Below are 21,067 nucleotides of genomic sequence, written 5' to 3'. Positions count from 1 at the left end.
GAAATATAAATATATAAAAGAATGAATAAATTCTGAAATATATATATGGAATTATTAAAGAATTTATTAAAGTGGACATATAAAATTGAATGTTATTTTATTTGTTATTATTATTACCACCTAAATTTTTTTGCTGAAATAAATGAGAAAAGAAAATTGCATAAATAAATGTATAAATAAATACAATATTTATATCATATTATATATTAATGTTATTTATTAATATAAATAAAAATATAAATTTATAAAGAAAGAATTGCATAAATAAATGCAAGAATAAATGAATAAATACATAAAATAAATAAAAGAAAAAATAAATTGTATTTTTTTTATATATTTCTCAGTCTCGGTGCTAATGAAGTAACATATGGACACAGAAAGAAATAACTGAAGGTGAACAACAAATGTAAAAAGAGATTTAAGACATATATGTATTTATGTCCTGTGTAGTTATCAACATCTATTTATTTCAGCATTTATTTTTTTATTTAATAACTAAACGGTATGGAGGACCACAAGAGTCACGTAAACAGTAATAGAGCATTTAATTGATTAATAACTAATTGTACAATAAAAATAGGCATTAAGAAATGTGTTTACAAATGCATTTATTAATCTATGAATAAATGGACAAAATTACAAAGTATTTGGTGCAGGCTTTACATGCAGCTAAAATACATTTATTAATATGCTTTCAATATACAATATGTGACAGTGTACTACATGACCATTGCTTTGATAATACAACTGTGTGTAGCAGGAGGAACATCTAGGATGGATACATGACGGGGCTTCTTAGGCTCAGTAAGACAACTCAAAGCAAAACACCCCTCCAAAAAATAAAGACACTCTTCCTTCAGTGATAAATGAACAGACACCACGGACTTGGACAGACACAACAAACTTTGAATGTAACTGCTTCAGGTTTGTGCCGTGTATCAGTCGTCTTCAGGAACAAGAGGAAAGGTATCAGGGTGTGTTTGTTGCGTTTCAGCGGGTGGAGACGTTAACAAGAGGGGACACATTTGGTTTGGAAGAACAAATAGGGGACAATGGCGGCACTTCTATCAGTCAGATTGACAGTGCATGTGGAGGTCAGTGAGGTCAGGTGTGGTCTATGTCTGTAGTCACCTCCACTACAATAGCAGGAGCATTTGGCCAGATATTAAACTACAACATATTTGATTTATTATGAACCCACACCAGCGTTAGTAATCCCGAACATAGAAACATCAGTATTGCCCCCTCTTTGTCCTTCCTTCTAGTAAACTGTAGTTACAGGCAGTGCATCTGGAAGGTTCCGAGTATGATGACGTCTTTTCCTGGTGGGACCCGAGCAGCGTTATAAAGATTTGAACTTAGTCATGGTGCACCCTGAGGCTCATTTGGTCTGAAAATAAAGGTGGACAGTAGGGAGCGTTAATAGGTCAAGATGATGGAGGTCTGCCAGCGTTCTTCATGTGGAAGCTAATGAAAGCACCGGGAGGGAACATGACAGTCTCCCTCTGGCAGTAGAAGTCCATCCTCCGTGTAACAGTGAGGTTGTAGTTGGACAGTCATTACGGTGTTCAGCACAAAAAGCCTGTGATTTCAACACCTGCTGGTGTGGATTCTTAATGTGTTTTATAATATTTTTTAAGGATTTGAATTTGTTGAATCAGGATATGATAGAAAAGTATGCAAAACGTAGGAACTAGAGGGCAAAGACCAAATGTTTTCCTCCCCGTGTTCAGTGAGGGAAATGTTAAAGCTGCTATAATTGAAAATAAAATTAATCAAATGTGTGTAATGTGGAAGAGGTGGCTCCTAGTGACAAACCCACTCCGCAGTTTCCTTCAGCCATATAAAGCTTTAATTATAGCATCTTTCAGCTCATTGTTTAGTTGTTTTACTGGTTTGGTTGGTTTCTGGCTGCAGCTGGCTGTCGCGTCATCATCATCAAAAAGGCACAGATAAACCCAGTGTATGCTACCTGCCCAGCACCAGATGGCACATGGACACAGTTAGCAACTAGCTGGTTAATATAGTGGAGTGTTTAGCAGCTAAAGAGCTGGGATTTTTCTCTGGGGCTGATGGAGACCAAAACAGAGCTGGAAGAAGAGTTTTGAGAGGTTGTAACTGCATCAGGTGTCCAGAAACATGACTTCAAATGAGTGCTAATGTTGCTATATGAAATTAAAAAGTGATAATGTGCCATTTGTTTTGTTTGCAACTTGTTCCCGGTGCCCCGAAATGGCCAAAAGAAATAAGTGCCTTTAAAGAAAAAGATGAGAAATGTGGGTAGAGAGTGACTTTGGATTCCTGTGAAGACACTGTCCTCACCTGTCAGGTACACAATCGGTGCAAATTTAGAAGAGTAAAAGCAGCTCTGTATCGCACTCTGAGCTCTTTCTAGGTATGGAACATGGTCAAACCAAAACGTCCATGACTTAAGATACAGTGCTGTCACCAGAACTGCTTATTTCAATCTGTGCTCTTTCTGTGCCAGAAAGAAGAGTCAGTTTGACCCACGGCTGCCTGGAGAGTTGATTTATTAATCCGGATAAATGTGTCCTCTTGTCTCGTCAGCTGTTTGAAGTTCATCTTCTTCCTCTACTTGGATTCTTTCTCAGCCTCCAGCAGTGGCGAGCTGATGCCCAGCTTCTTCAGCTCTTCCACCAGGTCTCCGTTCTGGTGCATCTGGAGCAGGATATCGCAACCCCCCACGAACTCGCCGCTGAAGTACACCTGAGGGATCGTGGGCCAGTTGGAGAAGGCCTTGACTCCTGTGGAAGGTAGATGCCGTTGGTGTCAGAAATAACCAAATACCAATACTGTATCAGGTGTCAGGCTAGAGAGAATCATGGGAGGAGTACTAACGAGACCATTCAATGTAAATACATTTCAGTTTAAAATAGAGTTACATGTCCTGTTCTCAACACCCAGGGATCAGTGGCCAGCAGAAAGTGATGCATTGTGGATTGACCTCTCAGTAACAGTTGGTATGTTGTACACAGAAGAAGTGAGCAGTTAGCATGGGCAGTGAACGTTCTGAGTATACGGGGACATTTTCTGTTTCACCACTGAGAACACTAAAATAGAATAAAGCTCATTTGGGTATAAAAAAAGAAAGCCGAGACATTCTGTGGTCTTCATGACATCAGTCTCTGATATCACAGCCTCGTTGTGTATACTCATGTGGTGTAGTTCCTTTCTAGATTAACGTTAGCTTTTTACTTCTGCCGATTGCATTCACGCTTCAAAAATCATAAAAGTGGTGTTATAAAAGTTATCCTGCTGAACAAAACGTGTAAGTATCATAAATGTTTGTTTGCCACAGAGCTTACTTTCTGCAATAATCTAAAAGCCAATGGAAAACTCCCGTTGGCTGTTTGTGGAGGGAACCAGGGAGATGCTAACTTCCTGTTTGGCCTACAAAAATACGTCATCCCTGCAGCACTCTTCATTGTCTATGGAGCAGCTCCAGACTTTATACCCTATGACATCACAAGTTTGAGACTTACTTCTCTGGTTTCTGGCTTTGAGAGAGAGGAGCTCATGTTCACACATACTGATTGAACTTTAGGTTACGGAAATAACATATCGGAGTTCTTAGTTTAGGTGGTGTTCCCCTTTAATAAAACACTCCTGAAATGCTATTTAATGTTTTAAACCACTGTATCGACAGCAGTTGACTTAAAAAATACTTTCTTTTACACTCAGTGTCCAAAAATTCTCAGTTTTTGGCTGGAGCCACACACACACACACACACACACACACACACACACACACACATACACACATACACATATATATATATATATATATTTAGGCTATTAATAACCACCTTGGAATAATGTTTGAACACTCCCAAGTCCAAATAAGAGGTGCTTTTCCTGTTCTTCCTATTCTGCCCACATTGCTTGAGTGCAGCATACGCAACACTCTCCGAAGCACTACAACAATGCATTGTGGGACACCTAATTGTGTTTGTGGACTCCTCTCATTCTCAGTTTCAACTACTGGAAGTATAAGTGAGTAAAATGTCCTTACTGAGGTCTTTATGTGCTGCAGAAAATGTAATATCATGCCCTGCCCCACTTTAAACCCCACCTCAACTGGATTCTGGGTGAACTACAGGTCACCATTACATTGCTGTTGCATCATAAGCCTCAATGAACTAAATCCCATTAAAGGGCAGTGCTGACGGAACTACACAAATCATTTCCTTGTTCCTTAACATTATGTGCTGTCATTGTTTAAAACAGAAGAGGTTCCAGTAATGGCTGGATGAGCTGTAAACGACACACACATGTCCATATTGATGGTGTTATGTAGGACTAAAAATGACCCCACCCTTTGGTGCTGCTGCAGAGCCCTGATAACAATGATATCAACTAGTTAGAGAGGGCGGTTGACAAAAGGCTGATATGTATGGTTGAATGTGCCAATAAAATAAAAGTCTTTAGGACAGCTGATAGAGACAGGTCGCATCAATTACAAGCAGATTGTCTCCGACGGCAACACGTCCACTGTCAACTATGAAGAAGTTTAGCTACCAGTTAGATTGAGAGGTGACAACTTGTTGCTGTCATGTTCTGAGCTGATCTCAGTTGACTGTGAGCTGATCTCAGTTAACTAGGAGCTGATCTCAGTTGACTGTGAGCTGATCTCAGTTAACTAGGAGCTGATCTCAGTTGACTGTGAGCTGATCTCAGTTGACTAGGAGTTGATCTCAGTTTACTATGAGCTGATCTCAGTTTACTGTGAGCTGATCTCAGTTGACTGTGAGTTGATCTCAGTTTACTGTGAGTTGATCTCAGTTGACTAGGAGTTGATCTCAGTTGACTAGGAGCTGATCTCAGTTTACTGTGAGCTGATCTCAGTTGACTGTGAGTTGATCTCAGTTTACTGTGAGTTGATCTCAGTGTACTGTGAGTTGATCTCAGTTTACTGTGAGCTGATCTCAGTTGACTGTGAGTTGATCTCAGTTTACTGTGAGTTGATCTCAGTGTACTGTGAGTTGATCTCAGTTTACTGTGAGTTGATCTCAGTTTACTGTGAGTTGATCTCAGTTTACTGTGAGTTGATCTCAGTGTACTGTGAGTTGATCTCAGTGTACTGACCTTCTCTGAGCTCGGAGTCCTCTAACACGTTGTACGCAGCGTAGTGGTCCACCCCATGCATCCGGAGGATCTGAACCACGGCATTACTGAAGCCACACATGGGCTGTGCCGGCGTCCCCTTCATAAACACCACCACTTTGTCCTTCTTCACCATCTCACCAAGGTCTTTCTGGATGTCCGCCGCCGCGCACAGGAACCGGGCCGAGGCCGCCGACAACACGCGTCCGTCGGCCTGTCTGGGCAGATAGACCGCCGCTCCGGTCCGCAGACACTTGGCAGTAGATCTAATTAAAGTGTTCATGGTCTTTGGTGAGTTCAGTATTGAAGTGAGGACAGAAAGACGGAGTTGAACGAGTCTAACTTGCTGAACGAGCCGGAGTCAAACCAGCAGTCAATCTGACAGACGTTAAGTTACGTCAAGTGTGTTGACGACGCTGAGAGAAGGGGCGGGACGTGAACGCTGATTGGACAGCTGCGCCAAAACTAGTTCTAATAAGCTCCGTCATTGGTACAGAAACCCGCCAATTATATTCGTTACACAAGGAACGAATCAAAGTGACGATTTAATAGAAATCAAATAAAAACACCACAGCGACCATCACATAGCAAATCTAAAGGCAATATTTAAAAAACGAAGAAAGAAGAAGAAAAGTTAAATAACTATTTCCGGTAACAGAAGCCCTCAAGAACTACTTCCGGGTCGACTCGAGCAAAGCGGAAGAAGACGGTAGCTGTTTTGAAAGATGGCGGCGCACACGCAGAAGAACAACAAGCCGGGTAAGCCCGGAGGAAAAGAGGCTCAGCCTCTAATCATCGCGAAGACTCCGGCGGAGGAGCAGCGTCTGAAGCTGGAGAGGTTGATGCGGAACCCGGAGAAGCCCGCTCCCATCCCGGACCGGCCCAAAGAGTGGAACCCGCGGGCTCCTCCGGAGTTCGTCCGGGATGTGATGGGCTCCAGCGCCGGGGCGGGCAGCGGGGAGTTCCACGTTTACCGGCATCTCCGCCGCAGAGAGTACCAGAGACAGGACTTCCTGGACAAGATAGCAGACAAGCAGGACGAGGACCAGGACTACCTGGACAAGGTGGAGCAGAACAAGCAGGCAGCCGAGGACAGGACGGCGAAGCGCAAGAAGAAACGGGAGAAGCTGAAGCAGAAGAAGCTGATGGCGAAGAAGACCAAGCTAGAGTCCAAGAAGAAGACAGAGGACGACGAGAGCTCGGACAGCAGTGAAGAAGACAAGGAGGAAGAGGAGGAGAGGGAGGCTGACGATGATGCCGAGGCTCCTAGCTTCATCATGGGGAGGAAATGAGTACCCTGCGGAGGGGGGGTGGCGGGCGGGACGGACTCCCAGGACTACTGGGTGCTGGTCTCAATGCTCCCTGGTAGTGACATTGTGGGGGATCCATCACGAAGGCAGGACTGGGTGCTGGTCTCAATGCTCCCTGGTAGAGACATTGTGGGGGATCCATCATGAAGGCAAGACTGGGTACTGGGTGCTGGTCTCAGTGCTCCCTGGTAGAGACATTGTGGGGGATCCATCATGGAGACAAGAGAAAGTGCTCCCTGTTTTACTACCAGAGAAACCTGGTTGGACTGCCTAGTTTTAATAGGCATGAAGTGTATGATTTTAGGCACACAATGGTGGTCAGTGTCCCAGCTGGAAAAGAGACATGTTGAGACACTTGTAATTTTTTTTACTATGCTTTCCATATCTCACTAAAGTATTTGTAGTAGTCATGTTTCAGCCAGCAGACCAGGTGTCCTGTCCTCTTCAGGGGCTTCTTGCGTTTGCCAACATTTATGATCAAGTTTTCAGAATGTTGACATGACCAGATTGTTGAGTTGTTGGGAATCCTCTACATTTAAATGTGTTCATGTTTTAATAAAAATACAAATATACAAGGACATCCTGGTGTTATGCAGTTTGTTCATTTAGATTTCTAGATTCTGTTTGTTGTAGCCACTGTTGGATATGTTCTGAGGTAATATTAGAAATGCAAATATGTGTGCATCATCATCATCTACATTTTCATGTCTTTGCAGCCTTGTGAAGCTGCTCCTCGCAAGGACCATTGCTTGTGGGCACAACAAGGCTGCAGAAAGCAAATCAAAGAATGAAAAGGCGTGACTTCTGGAGGCTCAGGAGCTTCACGTGCGATGTTCCTTGGACAGACAGACTCCTGCTTTCCACGGTGGTGATGGTCTGGCTCTGTGGCCATCACCTTTCTTGAGGCAGGTAGAGTAAAAACTGACAGCTAAATATTGTTTGAAGCAGGGGAAGCTCTTCCTGTCGAGCACTCTTAACTGTCACAATAACATCATTTCTTTACACACACAAAAAAAGTGAAGGAACACACTGCTTCAACAACTTTATTGTTAATCAACTTTAAAAAAAATAAAAAATGGCTTCAGTTTAAACCCACAGCCTGCTTTTATTATTTTTTATTCACTCAAAAATCACACAAACCCCCATGAAGTTTATCTTCATACAAATATATGTTCTGGTACATTAAACACCTTTATTGAAATTAGAAGTAAGATTGCCACACAGGACTGTGTAAAATATCAATTCAGCTCTTCAACTACAAGTTTGTCATGAGTGATTCTGCCCACTGATGGCAGATTTCTCTCATTAAACATGCACTGAAGGTCCCTGCTGAGGTCGAGGGAGGAAAACTGCAGAACTGTAATAAAATGTAGGTCACTGCAGAAAAGCCGGGCTGCATTTCACAGCTTGTTCTACACATTTCACTGCATCACATTAAGATCCAAAGTGAGGGTTTAGGTTCCCACAGATATTCTTAAGATATTCTTAAACTCCTCTGTGCTCTTTTATAAATGTTTTATTTTGTAAAGTGAGCCCATTACATGTCATACATTTTTCAAAATGAAATGTCAATGGCTCTGGCAAAATAAAAGATAAAATAAGTGCAGTCATGACAACTTTTCAGGGTTATAATATCCTCTCTGTGAATACTATTATAAACTGTTGTAGTGTTTTTGCGTCTGATAAATCTTTAAATATATTAATCTGTTACTCCATCTGGAATTCCTAGATTGTATTTTATTGTCTCCCCAGTACCTTACACTAGTGGTTCCAAAACCTTTTCACGTCAAGGACCCCTAACCTGTCACGAGTTAGACCACGGACCCTTATAGAGCTACAGGAGTGAGTCCTAAAACCTAGAAATGAGTTAGCATGTTAGCACTTCCAGTTCCCTCATCTCAAAGTCAAGGGATTTTTTTAATGTTTTTTGGCCTGTAATATGGTCTGTGGTTAATACGCAAATGTAATATGGTCTGTGGTTAATACGCATATGTAATATGGTCTGTGGTTAATACGCATATGTAATATGGTCTGTGGTTAATACGCGGAAGTGATTTTGTTCTATGACATAAAATATGTCAGTAAATATCCCATTCATGAATGTTGAAGCTTTTACGTGTCTTATGTCCTTATGTACGTGCTAACAAGTGGCTAAATGAGAAGTCTAACGTCATCACGCCAACTCGTCCGCCTTCAGCTCAGTGGTGGTGACGTGACGTCATGCTAACTTGCTGTAGTTCGTTTATAGCCTAACTTTAGCTTTTTACTTCTGGCGATTGCATTCATGCTTCAAAAATCATAAAAGTGGTGTTCATTTGTGGAGATTATCTTGCTGAACAACACTTGCAAGTATCATAAACGTTTATTTTTTTCAATAAAACCCCAATGGGATTCTTCTTTTGTCGAGGGAACCTGTGCGATGCTAACTTCCTGGTTGGCCTACAGAAACTCGTCATCCCTGCAGCACTCTATTTCATAAGACTGTTTCCCAGGGTCCCCCATCTGATAGGATGTTTTTTTTTTTTAACTTTATTTATTCAGGGGGAGGTTCACTGAGAGCAATGCTCTCTTTTTCAGGAACACCCTGATCACATTCACACAGTTACACACTCACTCCTGGAAGCTGCCCAATACAACCACAGTCTGATCTGCTGGCCACTGAGCAGCTCCACTGGAGCTGTTGGGGTTAAGGGCCTTGCTCAAGGGCACGTCAGTGAGGGTAATGAGGGAGGGGCAAGCGCCTTTTTGCTTTTAGATGTTTTATTACAGAAAGTCTATGAAACCCATGACCAAAATAGTCCTACATTCTGTCACTGTGTTACTTATGGATGGGATTATAGTGAAAATAATTGATTCCCCTTTCTGCTGGGGCCCCCTACTTTGAAAGTCACTGCCTTACACAACACACCACACCAACGCAGCCCTCTAAGCTGTTTTAACACAGGGCTGTTTCAGGTCTAAATGCCTGCTTAAGGCGCAGCAATGTCCCCAGTTCATGTCTGTCCGAGGGCCTTTGTTTCACATTATACCCCATCTTTCTCTCCTCTCATTCCCTGTCAGTGTTTATTGTCACTCTGTGTGTTGCAGAACCCACACTACCATACTATTTAGTTTGCCAGAAAAAGATTTAGTATACCCCAATATAGTATGTGAAATGAAGTATGCCAAAAATGCCAGGATGTCCTGCTACATCCGGTCGCATTTTGCAGTATGCAAGCCAGCATGTTTCTCTGACCCACAATCCTCTCCACCGCGGATAAATGAGCAAGAGGGTCAAAGTTCAAGGCGCAATGTTATGATTAAGTAGTATGTTCCAATTTTATGCATACTGCATGCAACAGTACATACTTTGTAAGGGCAGCTGCAATATGTACTAAAAGTGATTAGAAAAAAGTATGTGAGTTAGAACTAAAGCCACTATCTTTAAGGAATGAAATGCCTGAAAGACTTCACTGTAGTCTGGTATATTATATATATAAAGTGACTATCTATCTATCTATCTATCTATCTATCTATCTATCTATCTATCTATCTATCTATATCTATCTATATGTTTGTGACATCAGCTGTTGGTGATGAGGCCTAGATCGGATGCAAGTCTAAAAAGAGTTACAGTTCCATATTTAAAGGTCTTATTGATCAAATTTGTATGTAGACAAATATTAAAAAAAAACAATACGTCCACAGAGCTTTTAGAAAGGTGTCGAATAAAAGTATGGCATTTCCTGAAAAAATATCTTATGATTGTGAATTCATAATTTTTTTAATTTTGGTGGGCCCAAAATTAATGTTTTGTTTATCTCTGGAAGATATCTGACGTCTGGTTCCTTCTAACAATGACCCAATAGTAGAAGGACGTTGGTATCATGTGGTATCTCTGGGTCGTCAGTTAGTGTGGAAAATGCAATGTTGTAAATGCAATGGAATGGGGGGGGGGGGATGCAACGTCTAGCAGCTGAATGTTATCAATAGCACCTTTAACTGAAATAATGAATAAATAAAAGTCCACTTGCCTCTGCTTTGAAACCATCTCTACAGATAACGCAAGTTGGTTTTTTTACGTGCAAATACTGTAAAATAACCTAAGTCAAAATGTTGGCTCCATCTGCTCATTATGTTGTGAAAGACAGACTTTTCATTCCTTCAGTCTAAGCTGAACATGTTTATGTCAATCAGGCATGTTATGAGAACAAGAAAGATTTATTACAGGCCTCTGCAGGAAAAACCATGCCACCTGGAACCTAACGCAGTGATTCCAGCTGATTCCTTCATTTGAACCGTTAAGGGCGTTATGTGACTGCCTCCACACATTTTTATGTACCGCAGCCTGCCAATAGGATTCAAGTGTGAGTTGTGTCGGGAGGGGAGTAGAAGCGTGGAGTTGATAAACACTTCGGAGCGTGTTCAGGCAAGACGCAGCGCCTCACTTTGCCTTTTCTTCTCCCTCACTCTGTAAGCAAACCTCAGAGCACCTCTAATTGCTCCAAGTGCCTGACGTCTTGAACTGTTCTCTGTTTTTACCTCCACAATGGATCAGAAGTAGACGTGTGACGAGTGGAGTTAAATGAGGATGCAGGACAAGGTCAACGGGGGTTCACAGATGAAGTCAGTGGGAGAGATCAGTGATGGACGTGTGCAGCAGCCTCAAGGTACTGTGACAAGAAATGCTGTCTCATGCTGATAGTTAAGACTGACCCACTGTGTGATAATAGTATGTTACATCACTGTATAAACAAGAACAATCTATCACTTCTCCTTCCTTAACTGAATTTCCTCATAGTTATGTTCCAGGTATTTGTCATCTGATTGCCCAATCTTACACACTTTGTTTCACTTGTTGATGATTTGCCTCCAAAATACTCTCATATGTTGCATGTAAAATATTAGGGCTGTCAATCGATTCAAATATTTAATCAAGATTAATAGCATGATTGACCATAGTTAATCGCAAATTAATCAAATTTTTTTATCTGTTCGATATGCACCTTAAAGGGACATTTGTCAAGTATTTAATACTCTTATCAACATGGGAGTGGGCAAATATGCTGCTTTATGCAAATCTATGTATATATATATTATTGTAAATCAATGAACAACACAAAACAATGACAGATATTATCCAGAAACCCTCACAGGTACTGCATTTATCATAAAACAATATGCTCCAATCATAACATGGCAAACTGCAGCCCAACAGGCAACGACAGCTGTCAGTGTGTCAGTGTGCTGACTTGACTATGACTTGCCCCAAACTGCATGTGATGATCATAAAGTGGGCATGTCTGTAAAGGGGAGACTCGTGGGTACCCATAGAACCCATTTACATTCACTGATCTGGAGGTCAAGGGACCCCTTTGAAAATGGACATGACAGTTTTTCCTTGCCAAAATGTAGCGTAAGTTTGGAGCGTTATTTAACCTCCTTCACGACAAGCTAGTATGACATGGTTAGTACCGATGGATTCATCAGGTTTTCTAGTATCTAGCTTTAAAACTGAGCCTGCTACAACATCCGGATATCGCAAGTTGCATTAATGCATTAAAGAAATTAGTGGCGTTAAAACTAATTTGCGTGAAGTTCTTACCGCGTTAACTTTGACCTGTGTTCTGTTGGAAAACTGCAGCATTTTCAGTGCAAAGTCCCGGTTTTCTGTCTTCCCCAGAGGAGAGGGAAGCAGTGCAGAGGAGAACCTTCACCAGGTGGATGAATGTGTTTCTGCGGAGAGTAAGACACAAATCATTACAGCTCGCTGTAACATTATACCTCAGCTCATAAATGTAATCGCCAATGAGGTTTATGATTTGTTATTTCCAGCGTGATCCTCCGGTTGAAGTGCACAACCTGTTCACGGACATTCAGGATGGCCGAATACTAATGGCTCTGCTGGAGGAGCTGTCTGGCTGCAAACTGGTAAGAGTCAGCAAGAACATAGTACAATACTAATCATTTGTGTCTGTCCCATTTCAGTTCAGTTCATTAGCTTTGCACCATATTTGTGAGTCAATAGGATGCATAAAACAAATTCATAATATGTAATGTGGTTTATTAGCTTTACAGGTTTCGGTCGTCTTCTCACCGCATTTTCAGACTGAACAACATTTCCCAGGCCCTGGCTTTCCTGGATGATAGACACGTGAGGCTGTTTACTTACGAGCCAACACAGTGATATTGCTTTGACGTTTATTACATTTACAGTTGAATCCGGAAAAACTCGATTTCAGTTGATGTCTCCTCCCTGTTGTCCCTCAGGTGAAGCTGCTTGGCATCGATGCCTCTAGTGTCGCTGATGGGATCCCCTCTGTTGTTCTTAACCTTATCTGGAACATGATCCTGTATTTCCAGGCACGTTTTTCCCCATTTATACCTATCTATACCTATATATACCTATATCTTAATTCATTCTTTGCCCGGGTTTTTGTCTCTGTCATTGACCTTACATACACTCCTCTTTTAATCTGATACAGGTAAAGGAGGTGACAAGAGGCCTCCAGAGGCATTTGTCTTCCAGCCTCTCTTCCTTATCAATGAGCAGTTACCCCTCCTCCAGCGACCTCTCACCCCAGCCAAATGACATTGGCAGCTACTCCTGCAGCACCCTGCCAAGCAAAGGCAGAAAGGCTGCCAGAGAGCCAAAGTACCACGGGAAAGCAATCAAGACTCTCCTGCAGTGGGTCCAAGGATGCACATCAAAGTGAGTCTGGAAAAGATCCAACTGCTCACAAAGTCATTTTTGTCAACGAAAACCTCCCAAACCCAAGCATGTGTGAGCTGTCTGTGTTGAAATGATATTTTTCTATAAAGCTATTTTAAACTCCCAGGTTTGGGGTGGAGGTGCATGACTTTGGGAAGAGCTGGAGGAGTGGGCTGGCGTTCCTAGCTTTGATCAAGTCCATAAACCCAGCCTTGGTTGACCTGAGGGAGAGCCTGTCCAGAGAGCCAAGAGAAAACATTCAGCAGGCCTTCATGATAGCCCATCAGAGTTTGGATATACCCCCTCTGCTGGAGCCTGAAGGTAAAAGCTGACATGACTAGAAAGTGCCTCACATTGACCCATTTTCATCCACTTAGACAAATACCTCTCTGCACCTTCACCTGGACATTACTACACTAAGTAAGTGCTAGAAGCCCACCAGGGTGTGATGATGCCACCTATCAAAGGGCCGTAGCAGTATATCACAATCACTTGTTCCATTACAGACTAGTTTAGGAGTTGACCTCACTAGAAATGAGCAGCAAAGGTCATTGCTGTGTGTCATTCCAATTTGATTATATCTTCAGTATCACACTGAGGCTCAAACTGTCTCTTCAACAGCAGGATGGTCTCCTAGGCTGCATTCACACCAGATCAGGCGGTGTAACTGGTGATCCAGAGCTGTACAACCCAGCCATTAGGGAACCAAATACGTTAATCATCGCAGTTTATTGACCATTAAGGTGACTCTCCCACACCGCCGCAACACCTGATCTGGTGTGAATGCAGCCTAAAGCTGCCGCAACATTCTACTGTACATTTTCAATGGAAGCTGGTGACATGAAGCTAAAATCTGACGCCTGACTCTTGTCGCTGCATGACGGGCGAGATGCGCTACAAATAAAGTTGAACTGGTCTCAACTTTTTTCAGAGCTTCAATGACGCGGTGAAGCGTCAACCAATCATATGTTTTTGTTTGACCGAGTTCCGTTCTATCTGAAAAAAGGCTGTTAGCCAGTTCTCAGTGCTATTTAATGATATAACTACGTCAACAAGCGCTTTAGCAATACTTCAACGGAGACAATGTCGCTGGGCATTTTGTTGCTTTTGTCGCTCGTAGTGTGAACGTAGCATAATGCTGCATTCACACTAGATCAGGTGTTCTGCCGATATGTTGTGTTGGATTGCGTTTCTCCAACGGTAATTTCTGTTTCTACTTTTCCGCAGCAGGCTGCTGCCCTTTTTCTGCAGCCTCCGCAGTTGCATGCTAAAAGCACTACCCCCATTCAAAATGAATGGGAGAACATGCGTTTTGGCCGGATCTGGTGTGAATGCAGCCTTAGTAACAGTCTACCCTACTAATGTGAGAAAACTGTCTAAACTTTCTGCAGATGTGTCAGGCACTTCACCAGATGAGCAGTCCATCATCACCTATGTGTCTATGTTCCTGGGACATTGTTCAGGCACAGATGAGGTTAGTACGACTTTGAATAGTTCCACATTGTTGCTTTTTATCTTTCTTGCTGAGAGTTAGGTGAGAAAATTGATACCACTCTCATATCAGTCCGTTAAATATGAAGCCACCACCAGTCGCCGGTTAGCTTCGATTAGCTTAAAGACTGATAACGGGGAAACAGCTAGCCTGGCTGCTTACCAGCACCTCTAATTAACATGTTATATCTCACTTCTTTAATCGATACAAAAAAAAAAATGTAAAAAGTGTAAAAATAACAATTTGTGTTTTTGAGGGAGGTTATGTGCAGGACTATTTCTTTGCTGGGTGCGGTGAGGAAGGAAGGTTTTCGTACTGATTACTGTAAATAAATGAGATATATCATGTCTTTTTGGAGCTTTAGAGGTTCTGGTAGGCGGATTTTGTTACTTTTGGACAAAACCAGGCTAGCTGTTTCTTCTGTTAGCTAAGCTAACTGGCTGCTGGCTGTCGATATCTAATGCACAGGTATCAGTAAAGTATCGATTTTTCATCTAATTATCATGGATAGAAAGCAAATTAGCTAATTTCCTAAAATGTCAAACTATTACTTTAACACCAAAGTCAAATGCATTCACAAACAATATGAACCAAAGAGACTTCTCTCTGGGTATCATTTCAGTGGTATCATGTAACATAATAACAAACCCTATATTACAGGATCATACAACATATATTGAAGTTCCTGAGATCCCAAATTTTGGATCACTTGAGTCAGTGAGCTTTGGAGAGATCCTCGCCGATGACCCAGAAGCCCAAGCTTTGGTCCAAGGCTTGGAGAAGAGTAGTGAGCAGAGACTGTGGAAACGGTGGGCCAGAAGATCCCCAGGGAGCCCCCAGGCCACGTCACCATTCAACAAAAAGAAAAGCAGGTGTCGAAGCAATTTTCAGCCACCCAGTCCACTGAACGCAGGCATAGCCAGCCAGGAGATCCAGTCATGGATGGAGAAAGCGTCGGCGGATCAGAGCTACAGCAAGCCGAGAGTGGATGAAAGCCACTTTTCTTTGAGCTCAGAGGAAGGAATCTACACATTGCCAGCGCTGGACTCAGACGAGGAGGATGCATACAGCTACATCCTGGATCTGAATAAAGATGTTTTTCAACCACATAATCAGATGAAAAGACAAGTGCTAAGGGTTGAAGAGGAAACAGAGGAAGAAATATTCCTGAACAGACAGCAGACTGAAGAGTCCAAACATCTGGAAGTATGTAAGAAGACGTTAAACGGCGCTGGATGGAAACATCAAGAAGGCTCACGTGCAAATGTTGATTCAGAAGTCAGGGCTCGGTCAGTGGTTCATAGGACGTTTGATTGGGACAAAAATGAAAGTAGTTCCAGAGAGACGGAAAACAGTATAGCTGTGTTTGAGCCAGAGGAAGACAGCAGAAACAGAGAGGAACCTGGAGATGAGAATGTTATTAGAGAAGATTTTGATGATTATTGTGAGGAAGAGAGGAAGAAGGAGAGGACAGAAAATGGATGTGATACAAGCGAGGCTCTGGTAGATGAAACCAAGAACACAAAGCTTTTTGAAGTGGCTAGTTGGAAGACAAATGTTGAGAAAGAGACTGAAAGAGGGCTTTTTGAGAAATGTGGACAAGTGAGTGAAAAGAGAGTGGTTGACGAGGAAGACACTGTGACGACATTTGAGGAAGGGCAGGACAGAAAGTCAGGGCAAGGAAAAGACGAAGAGGATAAGGAGGACGAGAGGGAAAATCAGCAAAATGTTGTGAATTTAGAAAGTTTCAAGGTAAATGAAATAATATTAACTGAGGAAGTTGGAGGAGTCGTTGCAACTGGAATTAACACAACAGAAGAAAATGACGGGAAAGACAATGCCCCAAAAATTGAAGATTTAACTTGTAAAGATGAAGACAAGGAAGAATCCAGTGATGAAGTGATGAATTCAATGGATTTTGAGGAGAAAGACGGGGACTTTAAGATTAAGAGACATGAACTCTCTGAGAAGAAGGCAACAATAGACCATCCTGGTATAACTGCCCCAAAAAATGACACTAATGGAGGTGTTAATATCCTTGGTGGTGACAGATGGACTCCTGCCTGTGCTGCAACTTCTCAGTCATTCAGGTAGGTCATGGCATTTGTGGTTTAAGAGTACAAGCACAATTGACCATTCGCTAAGCACAGTAATACTGAAATGTTGGAGTGTAAACTTCTCCAAACCAAATAAAGAGCAGGACAGAGTTAGCCTAAACCTTGATACAGCATATTGTAACACTGGGTGGATGCAGCTATTTTTGTGTAACCTGTAAGTTACCAGTGTTGGACATTCACTGTTTTGTCCACTTGCCACTATGGCTGGTGGATTCCAAAATCTATGAGCCACTTGCAGATTTTAGCAGCATTTGGCTGATGGTTGGTACTAATTTCCAACCCTGCCTGTAACCTCACAAAATAATGTAGTTAACCAGTTAATTCCACATTTTGCCATTGGGAATAACACAAGGTTACTACTTTAGGTAGTATGCTAGTTAGCAGGGCATGCTAACGTTGCAGCTAACACCAGAGCCACTAATCCATTTCGTACACTTTTGCTTGTGAAAGACAGCACCCTCCATGTATATTTCTATCTCCCTATGTATATTTAAGAAGCACACCTCTTCATCTTCAACAACTGCTGGCCAATCAATAGAATGCTGCAGGGAGGATGTCTTTTTGTTGGCCAACCACGAAGTTAGCATCCAGGGTTGGAAATTAACTTTTTTTGTGCCACTGTGGCAGGTGGATTCCAAAATCTACCAGCTACTCAATAGATTACTATTGTTTTTTTGGCTGGTGAGTGAGGCAAATCTAGCAGGCAATTGCATAGTTTACCAGCATTTTGCTGGTGGCTGGTGCAAATTTATAACCCCGTTAGCATCATCCTGGTTCCCGGTAGTGGCTGGAAGCCAAGAAACTGGGGAAACTCTTGCGAGTTTGTTAAGGTTATAGGCAATGATCTTGAATAGTTAAGGTTAGGCATTGACCTTGAATAGTTAAGGATAGGCATTGACCGTGAATAGTTAAGATTGGGCATTGACCTTGAATAGTTAAGGATAGGCATTGACCGTGAATAGTTAAGATTAGGCATTGATCTTGAATAGTTAAGATAAGGCATTGACCTTGAATAGTTAAGATTAGGCATTGACCTTGAATAGTTAAGATTTTTGAAGTATGAATGCAATCGCCAGAAGTAATAAGCTTACGTTAGGCCATAAACAAACTACACCACGGTCACATGAGTGTGAGTAACCACAACGAGGCTGTAAAGGAGGACGAGTCGGTGCGATGATGTTTAGTAGTCACATTTAGCAACCGCCTTTTATAAGACTTACAGTAAAAGTTTCAACATTTACGAGTGGGATGTTTACTGATGTAATTTATATTGTAGAACAAAATCTTAAAATCTCTTCAGCTTGTGTTAACCACAGACCTTATTTCACGCATCGAACTAAAAACCCATGCAAAAAACTCATTGACTTCCAGACGAGGGAACCGGAAGTGCTAAAATGCTAACTCATTTCCGGGTCTTAGGACTCATTCCGGCACCACTCTGTGGTCAATTAATTTACCAAGACTAAACAAATAATTCCATTTTCATCTGTGTTTATTGCTTTAATTTAATTTAATTTATATTTCTTCATAATATACATGACAGTAAAGTGCCTCATTCTAGTCTGAATCTGCTGTGTTTTATCTGCTGTCCAACAGAGAGGGAGGATTCATTCTTCAATCTTCAGCAGCCTCTTGTGACATAACCCCATTAGAGCTGGAAATGCTCTTGGTCCTGTGGATCCTGCTCTACTGCTGCTTCATCCTACCTCAGATGAACTGCTGAGTCCCCCTGCAGTGCACCTTTCTTATTAAAGGTCCCATATCGTGCTCATTTTCAGGATCATACTTGTATTTTGTGTTTCTACTACAACATGTTTACATGCTGGAATGTTAAAAAAAAAACTATTTTCATCATACTGTCTGCCTGAATATACCTGTATACTCTGTCTTAAATGTTCTGTTTTAGCGCATTTGGATGGAATTAAGACGAAATTGCAACAGAATTGCGTTGCTAGGCAACAGCTTGGGTCCATGTGTGCTTCCTGTCAGCTGATGACATTCACATACACTGCAACCAGGAATAAACTTGGACACATTTAGAATGTTTACGTTTAAATCTGTGTAAAGGGTCGAAATATTGTATATTTGTGACATCACCAATGGACAGAAATCCTGACATCTTGTTTCAAACGTAGAGTTTCTGAATACGGGCTGTGTGTATTTCCCTGTGGATTGAGCGTTTTGATACTTTCACAGTTTTTATATAGGACTTAAGCCTGCTTTATAATACAAAAACATGAAAATCTCACTTTTTTATAATATGGGACCTTTAAGATATGTTTATTAGCCCAGTTTCCACTAACGAGTCAAAAAAGGACACTTAGGGCTGGGTTGGCTCTTTATCTGTGTCACAAAATTCCCCTTAAGGCAACATTTAATGATTGTGTTTGCTTTTCGCTGCCAGCAGAAATAATGTGTCATTTGGGTTACAGTTCCAGATAAAACACATAACGCTGTTATCCCCATTATTACACATGTTGTCAGCTACATGGCCTTACACTGCACACACTATCAAACATGGTTTGTGGGGTGTCTTTTGCATGTCCAAAATGTTCTGCTTATTTGATTGATTTTTCTGTCAGAAATACTCCTTTCAATTTCAGTTGACTTTATCAACCACATGGTGGCATCACAGAGTCTCTGGTGACAGACTGTCTTTACAGCATCCTGTCCATAGAATCCCATATGACCTGCTGTTTAGTGGATGCTGTATTGACACGGTGAGATAAAGCTGATAATATTTAATAAGCACTCTGACATTTCGCAGACTCTCACTGTGTCACTTGTGGCTTTGAATGTATAGTGTGTCATTGTTTTCATCTGTGCAGATACTGTGTGATAGTGAAAGCTCATCAACAATGCAGGTTTTTTTTCACAACATTTTTGTGACTATGAGATATAAATAACAGGGCTGTCAATCGGTTAAAATATTTAATTGTGATTAATCGCATGATTGTCCATAGTTAATCATGATTAATTGCAAATTAATCACACATTTTTTATCTTTTCAAAATGAACCTTAAAGGGAGATTTGTCAAGTATTTAATACTCTTATCAACATGGGAGTGGGCAAATATGCTGCTTTATGCAAATGTATGTATATATTTATTATTGGAAATCAATTAACAACACAAAACAATGACAGATATTGTCCAGCAACCCTCACAGGTCCTGCATTTAGCATAAAACAATATGCTCAAATCATAGCATGGCAAACTGCAGCCCAACAGGCAACAACAGCTGTCAGTGTGTCAGTGTGCTGACTTGACTATGACTTGCCCCAAACTGCATGTGATTATCATAAAGTGGGCATGTCTGTAAAGGGGAGACTCGTGGGTACCCATAGAACCCATTTACATTCACTGATCTGGAGGTCAGAGGTCAAGGGACCCCTTTGAAAATGGACATGACAGTTTTTCCTTGACAAAATTTAGTGTAAGTTTGGAGCGTTATTTAACCTCCTTCACGACACGCTAGTATGACATGGTTGGTACTGATGGATTCATTAGGTTTTTCTAGTTTCTAGCTTAAGAACTGAGCCTGCTACAACCTCTGGAAGATCGATATATCGCAAATTGCGTTAAAGAAATTAGTTTGGATTCATTAGGTTGTCTAGTTTACTATACCAGTATCTTCACTCTAGCTTTAAAACTGAGCCGCTGGGGGGCGTGGCCAGACGCAAATGGAGTAAGACGTACTTTTCAGAGCTCCTGCAGAATCCCGACTAATTTCGTATTTAAACGACATTTTCATTTTAAAATAGCACACAAAAAGCTTAGAATCTACCCTCAACTAATCAAGGTGTAGTTAAAGGTCGGTAAAATCAACGTGGATGGCGTCTAATCTGCGCAAATATAAGTACAAGGGCTCATCCACCACAAGGCCCAACACATCCTCGGCGAAGAGTTCAACTAACACCGACCAGGCTTCACCCGCACCCGCGGCTGAACTGACCATGGACATCGCCTCGGTGAAAGCGGATATCCTCTCCTCCATAAGAAAGGACATAGCTGCTGTGATAAGTGAACAGCTGAAGAGTTCTCTGGCGGAGTTTTTCGACTCGCTACAGACGGAAATGAGAGCATTGAAAACTGAAATAGCCAACAACACCGCGGTGCTCCGCTCAGATCTCGAGCATGTTAAAGCTAACGTAACAGAGATGGAGGCAGGACTATGCACTTGGTCGGACGAGGTAGTTTCAGTTCAAACATATGTCAGAGACCTCAATAAGCAAGTAGAAGAATTAAAAGTAAAATGTGAAGATATGGAGGGGAGGATGAGAAGAGGAAACATTCGGATCATCGGAGTAGCTGAAGAACCTGGATCAAGCTCA

The 21,067-nt window shown here is 41.7% G+C and overlaps 3 protein-coding genes and 1 non-coding gene across 5 annotated transcripts; 3 read left to right on the top strand and 1 right to left on the bottom strand.

Moving 5' to 3' along the window:
* Positions 1 to 591: 591 nt before the first annotated feature.
* Positions 592 to 5,558, bottom strand: glrx5 (glutaredoxin 5 homolog (S. cerevisiae)). The gene is made up of 2 exons (XM_074615491.1): positions 5,107 to 5,558; positions 592 to 2,765 (listed from the first exon to the last, which is right to left on the bottom strand). Exons 1-2 carry the CDS (start codon positions 5,405 to 5,407, stop codon positions 2,593 to 2,595), a joined length of 474 nt encoding a protein of 157 aa, XP_074471592.1. The 5' UTR covers positions 5,408 to 5,558; the 3' UTR covers positions 592 to 2,592.
* A 146-nt stretch (positions 5,559 to 5,704) lies between these two features.
* prkrip1 (PRKR interacting protein 1) lies at positions 5,705 to 8,535 on the top strand. Its single transcript, XM_074615490.1, has one exon. It carries the CDS (start codon positions 5,850 to 5,852, stop codon positions 6,414 to 6,416), a length of 567 nt encoding a protein of 188 aa, XP_074471591.1. The 5' UTR covers positions 5,705 to 5,849; the 3' UTR covers positions 6,417 to 8,535.
* LOC141756714 (small Cajal body-specific RNA 13) lies at positions 7,142 to 7,422 on the top strand. Its single transcript, XR_012591520.1, has one exon.
* Positions 8,536 to 10,017: 1,482 nt separating the features above from the next.
* Positions 10,018 to 20,313, top strand: clmnb (calmin b). Of its 2 annotated transcripts, none has more exons than XM_074616054.1 (10): positions 10,018 to 11,083; positions 12,097 to 12,158; positions 12,249 to 12,344; positions 12,484 to 12,567; positions 12,684 to 12,776; positions 12,899 to 13,125; positions 13,253 to 13,446; positions 14,517 to 14,599; positions 15,278 to 16,707; positions 18,331 to 20,313. In XM_074616054.1, the coding sequence occupies exons 1-10, from the start codon at positions 10,999 to 11,001 to the stop codon at positions 18,455 to 18,457; spliced, it is 2,481 nt and encodes an 826-aa protein (XP_074472155.1). In that variant the 5' UTR covers positions 10,018 to 10,998; the 3' UTR covers positions 18,458 to 20,313. The 2 variants fall into 2 exon arrangements, with proteins under 2 accessions (XP_074472155.1, XP_074472154.1); XM_074616053.1 differs by having other exon boundaries at positions 12,058 to 12,158.
* The last annotated feature ends 754 nt before the right edge of the window (positions 20,314 to 21,067 follow it).

Source organism: Sebastes fasciatus, chromosome 18 (genome assembly GCF_043250625.1).
Source record: "Sebastes fasciatus isolate fSebFas1 chromosome 18, fSebFas1.pri, whole genome shotgun sequence".
NCBI classification, from domain to species: Eukaryota; Metazoa; Chordata; class Actinopteri; order Perciformes; family Sebastidae; genus Sebastes; species Sebastes fasciatus.
The sequence above is the reverse complement of the archived record's forward strand: the minus strand, read 5'-3'. Positions and strand labels throughout refer to the sequence as shown.